The sequence below is a fragment of the Cannabis sativa genome, chromosome 1 (assembly GCF_029168945.1).
Source record: "Cannabis sativa cultivar Pink pepper isolate KNU-18-1 chromosome 1, ASM2916894v1, whole genome shotgun sequence".
In the NCBI taxonomy this organism is placed as follows: domain Eukaryota; kingdom Viridiplantae; phylum Streptophyta; class Magnoliopsida; order Rosales; family Cannabaceae; genus Cannabis; species Cannabis sativa.
In genome coordinates, this window is record NC_083601.1 from 25,215,630 (window position 1) to 25,222,093 (window position 6,464).

Here is a 6,464-nt window from a genome sequence, read left to right on the forward strand (position 1 = left end):
GCTCAATGTTATCAATCTTCAATTCTTCACCATCAAAATCAAATACAGTGAAAAAGAAAAATGAACGTTGGAAGTGAAACGACAACAATAGGACAAAAAGAGTATGACAAAATCATAATATACAGAAATAATTCTCTCGTAATTATAGCTTCATTAGGAGTAGCCTCTTTCTTACAAAAAAAAAAATGAAACTTATAGTTAGGAAAAGATCAGTAAACAGGTGATTCCTAATATTTCATTTGTATTTCTTAAAGGAACATATAGATCTTGTGCATTTCCTTTCAATATAGGACAAATGTAGTTCGTGAAGAACAATAAAACTATCAAAGAATATTAAGTAGGAACTAACAACCTGATTTTTAATAATGCATCACCAAAAATTGTTTTTATAAAAGTCCATTTTATGTCAAAGGCCTGATTTTTTTCTTTCCTCATGCTATCTTCTCCTTCTTTTGCTTCCTTCGACTCCTTCCAACAAATTTGAGTACTTCATCGATTAGTATCACCGGTGCAGACATCAAAATGACCAGAAGCCACTCATTTGAGTTGAGTGGAACAATTCCAAAGACATTTGCTAGAAAAGGAACATAGAGTATGAGGCAATGGAGTCCAAATGACACTGTCATGGCCACCAAAAGCCAAGGGTTCCTCCAAGGAGGCATTCTGATTAAGCTGATATCTTCCGAAAGGGCGTTCAGAGAGTTGAACATCTCAATTGCCACCAGGACAGACAACGACAATGTCATCGCCTTTACTTTCCCAACAGAAAAATAATCACAAGGATCTGAAAATGTGATCATTTGACCCCCAGCCACACTATATGGAGCAGCTGTGAAGTTTGACCATGAAGCACACTCACCCCAATTGCGAAGCTGAGATAACTCAACCAGTGTATGTCCATCACTAGCAAGATTGATACCCAAAAAGGATGCCTGAGTGTACCACAAGATAAAGACACCAACTGTGGCAATGCCTACATATGAGCCAATAACCTGCCATGGTGGAAGGTAAGAGAGCCATTTAAGAGAATGAAGCATAAAAACATGTCTGCTTAGCATTATTGAATTGAAAAGTTTTAAGTGTTTTTATCCAACTAACCAAGTAACGGAAAAGAACCCAAGTATTTATGAGAGCATCATTGCTTTTCCTGGGTGGTTTTCGCATAATGTCAGCATCAGCAGGGTTAAAGCCCAGAGCTGTTGCAGGGGGACCATCAGTAACCAGATTCACCCAAAGAAGCTGCACTGGTATCATACATTCAGGTATTCCCAATGCTGCAGTCAAGAATATGGATATAACCTCTCCAACATTTGACGATATCATGTACCTGAAAATTGACAATATGAACAGAACTATATAAGTTGCTCACCAATGAGATATTTCATATAAGAAAGGGTATATATGCAGAGCTAAGAGTGTTTTACCTAATAAAAGCTTTCATGTTACTATAAATGGAACGACCCTCAGCAATAGCTGAGACAATGGTACTGAAGTTATCATCTGCTAAAACCATATCTGAAGCTTCTTTTGCAACCTGAGAATATGCAATGTATAAGACATTTTATCAAATAACAGTCTTTATCTTATTATGAAGGAGTGATTGGCTAGATTACCTCAGTTCCAGTAATTCCCATGGCTATTCCAATATCAGCTAGCTTAAGTGCCGGGGCATCATTGACACCATCTCCTGTCATTGCAACAATCTCACCCATCTCCTTCAAAATCCTAACGATTTCTTGCTTATGCCTTGGCTCAGCACGAGAGAAGACTTTTCCTCCTGGTTTCGATAATATCTCAACTTGTTCTGAAGGTGAAAGAGCCATGAACTCTTTACCAACAAAACTTCTCCCCCTTAGATCCTCACCTTTCGAAAACAATGAGATTTCCTTACAAATGGCCTCAGCTGTGGACTTATTATCTCCAGTTATGACCATAACCATAATCCCAGCTTCTTTACAATCCTCAATTGCTTTGTGAACTTCCTCACGAGTAGGGTCCTGTCCAAAGTAGTCGTTAAAAAACATTTTCAAATAGGAGCCTAACTCAAAACACAATAGCATAATAAGATTATGTATACTCACTCTCAGACCAACAATCCCTACAAAAACTAAGTCACTTTCAATGCTGGAATAGTTAGCTGGATCAAGCAACAGTTTGTGAGCAGGATGACTGTCAGAGTAATAATCTGAAAGCTCTCCAAGTCCGTCCTTATACGCCAGGCCCAAGCAACGTAATCCCTTGGAGCTCATCTCTGAAAGTTTCATAAGCAAAGATTGCCTGCATGGCTCATCTATTGGTATAAGGGATCCATCAGCAAGTTGAACATGTGAGGTTCGCTCCAGTAAACTCTCAACAGCACCCTGCAGATAAAAGAACCAAACAGAAAATAAGTAAATAAACTATGCTAATTTGACAAACCAGAAGCCTAATCTAAGTTGAATACATATAGTTGTAAATGATCAATCTGTTTGTTTTTAAGGCGGTTCATTGGTCTTTCAAGTAAAAAATCTTGTTTTTTGAAGTGACTTTGATAGGCTTAAGCTCTCAATTCTTCAAATTGTGTTACCTCTCAGTTGTAAGGCTTTCTTTTGTCCAATTTAACAAACTGTTGCTTTTCTTTTTAAGTACCTAAAACATTAGTTTGTACTTCTCAATCTATAGTGATTAAATTAGCTTTTAACCAAAAAAGAAGAAGAGGCCTAATCCAAGTTAAACAGCACTTGTAACATCAGTCACCTTGACAAGAAGTCGGTTATGTCCAGTAGGCTCCCGGGCAATAACACTCATTGACTTCCTAACACGATCAAACTCCAAAGTAGCAACCTTTTTTGATCTCTTTGTCCACCACTCACAACAACCTGAGCTCAGTATAACAATAATGACCAATGAATTAAAACTCTAGACTACTACAAACACATAATAAATATAGAAACTAAGCTCTATACTCACCCAGTTTGACTGTGCTATTATCAATCAAATAGCTTGCAGCAAGCTGAGTTTCACGAATCTTGTTCCTAGCTTTGCTATCTGGAACTCCCATCTTCTCAACCAAAACCTTAAGAGCTGCTTCAGTGGGCAACCCAGTAGCCCTGTAAAGGTTCCCATCAAAGTAAATCCCAGCATCATTACAAACAGCACATATTTCAGCAATGGATTGCAAATTAGGATCCATATTGTAGCATGTCCAATCAACTATCCCACCATCTTTGGGATCATAAGTAGTCCCTTCAACATGAATTATTCTAGAGGCAGTTGTCTTCCCTCCCAAAGTGAAGAATTCTGTCACAGCCATCTGGTTTGTTGTCAAAGTCCCAGTTTTGTCAGAACAAATCACAGTTGTGCATCCTAGTGTTTCCACACTCGGGAGTTTTCGTACAATGGCATTCTTCTTTGCCATTTTCCTTGTTCCAAGAGCCAAGCATGTTGTAATAACAGCAGGAAGGCCTTCAGGGATTGCAGCCACAGCAAGAGCGACAGCTATCTTGAAATAGTAAGTACATCTCTCGAATGAAAACCGAATATTTGTTGGCTTTCCATCAACAAGATCCCAAGACAGAAAGTTTTTGTAGTTTATAATCCAAACTACAAGACAAACAACCCCAATTGCAGTAGTGAGCCTGCTCCCAAATTCATCAAGCTTTTTCTTCAAAGGGGTGTCACTCTCTTCCAAAGAAGCCTCATGTATTTGCTTCTGTATTTTACCAATCTCGGTGTTCATCCCAGTGCTAACCACAATACACATACAGCTCCCATTGACAACAGTTGTCCCTGCAAAAACCATGTCTTCTTTAGCCTGCAATTCACAATCATCCATGAAAACAGGTTCAGTTCCTTTCAAAACAGGATTGGCTTCTCCAGTCAATGAGCTCTGCTCAACTCTTAAAGTAGAAGTTTTCAAAGCTGCAACTCTCATGTCAGCAGGGACTTTGTCACCAACTCGAAGCTCCACTATATCACCAGGAACAAGCTCCCTAGCAGGCAAATCGGGCACGAAATATCCGTCCCTTAAAACTTTCCCAGATTCACATTGCATCTCTTTAAGAGCTTCAAGTGCTTTTTCAGCATTACTCTCTTGCCAAACTCCAACAATAGCATTGATGACTAAGATCAAGACAATCACAACTGGTTCCACATAGGCCTCAAATCCAGATTCTTTTGATTCAGTTCCATGCATATAAGCCAAAATAAATGATATGAAGGCTGCAACTAAAAGTATCTTGACAAGCATATCATCAAACTGTTCTAAAACCAAACGCCACAACGGCTTTCCTTTCTCTTTAGCAAGTTCATTCCAGCCATACCTATCACGACGCTTCTCAACCTCATAACCACTCAGACCCTTATCAAGTTTCACATTGTATTCTTTTAAACACTGCTCAACAGACCAGGACCAAGCTGGGAATGGCTTTTCCTCCATTGATGATGCTTCTTTCTTCTCTCCTTGAAGTTCAAATTTCACTCCAGAACAAAAAAGACTTAAACTTTAAAATTGTCTCATCGTGACCATATCAAATTCCTACAGAAAAAGCCAAAAACATGTTACGGGAATCAACAGCTCGTAAAACAATCCAAACTCAGTAGAATATGAATTGGTTTAATTAGGAGGGAAGAAAAAATAAAGTAAACAATTTTCAAAAATGCAAATGAATGAAGAACAGTAATTAACTTTTGGCATCGTCATAAATCAAATTCAAAAACGACATAATTGTTTACAGTTTTTCTAGTCTACCTTGATTATATTTAGTTATAGAAAAAAAACTGCTCCCGCTCCATTCCCAAAAGGAACGTTTTTTTTTTTTTTGACAAAACATAATTCTTAGATATATAGTATGTATAATTAAGATAATATATATATAGTATAGGCACAGTTATCAACCACAGCAATATAACTCATGTCAGAACTGAGAAAGACTACATATGAAAAAGAAAGAGTTTTACAAAGGCTAGCAAATGCTAAGAACCTTCCTTCCATATCACCCCCAGACAAAAATTAAATATTGAGATAAAACTTAAAACTAAACTAGAGTCAAAATTATACATTAAAAGAGATGTGAAAGAAAGTACATCTAACCTTTAATTATTTGCAGCAACCATAAATAAAAACTACACAAAATCAAAACAAGCAGAGAAGATGAAGAATGAAGAGAGGTGGTTGTGGTTGGATGGGTGGGTGGTTTGGGTTGTTGGCTTGTGAACAAAGCAAAGTTTTAAAAAAGAACTGGCTTAGTCCTGTGCTGTGCCCAAAGGCCAAACCATATAGTTGTCAAAGAAAGAGAAAGGACTATATATATTTGTTAGAAGGAAGAGTGGACTGTACTCACTGGTCCTATTCTCTTTGCTTTTTTCTTTTCTTTTTTTCTTTCAAAAGAATCTCTTCTCTTGTAGCTTTTCTTTCGCTTTATAATAATAAATATTCAATACAATCCTTCCATCAAAATAAAATGTATTATTAATACAATCCATTCAAACTCCTCATAATTTTTATTTGTTTTTTCAAGAGAGAAAAGAAAAAAAAGAAAAGAAAGAAAGATGGTGTTTAGTGGGGTTAAAGTGATAACTGTGATTTTTACGTGGTTTGACTTGCTGACGCTTTTTATTCGAAAACCGTACGCGTAGGCCGTTATTGAAAATCGAAATATATATATATATATGCATTTTTCTTTTTTCATACAAAATTTAATAAAACAAATATACAACAATTTTTTTTGTTAAGATTTGTGATTTATTGTTAAAATATAACTCATATGGATTGTGTGCTAATTTAAATTTATCACATAATAAAAATTTATCTAAATTTGAATTAGAATGTAGCATTACAATAAATACAAAAATTAATACAAAATTTGTATTATAATAAATGTATGGAAAATTTGATTTTTCATCCATATATTAAGTTAAAATTTTAAATTTAAACCCACTAATTTTTAGTTTTAGTTCAAAAATACTCCGATCTCAAAACTCTATCTCCCTCTTTCCCTCCTTCTCATCTCCGCCCAACTCATGAAAGATGTTAGACACAACTGATATCTTTTATCATGAACATCTCTAAAAGCAGCACTCTTTAAAAGTGTTGAAAATGTCCACATCACAAAAAAAAAATATTTTATTGGTGATGTGGAGATTTTCAACACTTTTAAAGAATGCTGCATTTAGAGATGCTCATGATAAAGGGTATCACTTGTGTCTAGCATCCTTCACGGTGTCATATTATTATTGGTGTAATTAAGAATCGTATTTTAAATATTTTAATGTAATAATTTTTATAGAATATCACTAACCAATCGTAAGGCTTTACTTTTAGGTGGTACTAGGTGTGTGTCTTATAACAATACTCTTAGGACTCGTTTGGTATGCATGACAAGACTACATTAGACAAACTAATTTGTCAAATCCAGTGTTGGGCATGCTAGTTGTCTGGATAACTAATCTAGCTAATCTCATCTATATAGGGTTGTGTATCTAAT

The 6,464-nt window shown here is 36.0% G+C and overlaps 1 protein-coding gene across 1 annotated transcript; it reads right to left on the reverse strand.

Annotated features, from left to right (window-relative positions):
• Positions 1–121: 121 nt before the first annotated feature.
• Positions 122–5,424, reverse strand: LOC115705476 (calcium-transporting ATPase, endoplasmic reticulum-type). Its single transcript, XM_030632813.2, has 8 exons — positions 5,072–5,424; positions 2,950–4,516; positions 2,737–2,858; positions 2,082–2,360; positions 1,614–1,997; positions 1,425–1,534; positions 1,099–1,327; positions 122–992 (listed from the first exon to the last, which is right to left on the reverse strand). The coding sequence occupies exons 2-8, from the start codon at positions 4,415–4,417 to the stop codon at positions 432–434; spliced, it is 3,153 nt and encodes a 1,050-aa protein (XP_030488673.2). The 5' UTR covers positions 4,418–4,516; positions 5,072–5,424; the 3' UTR covers positions 122–431.
• Positions 5,425–6,464: the final 1,040 nt, after the last annotated feature.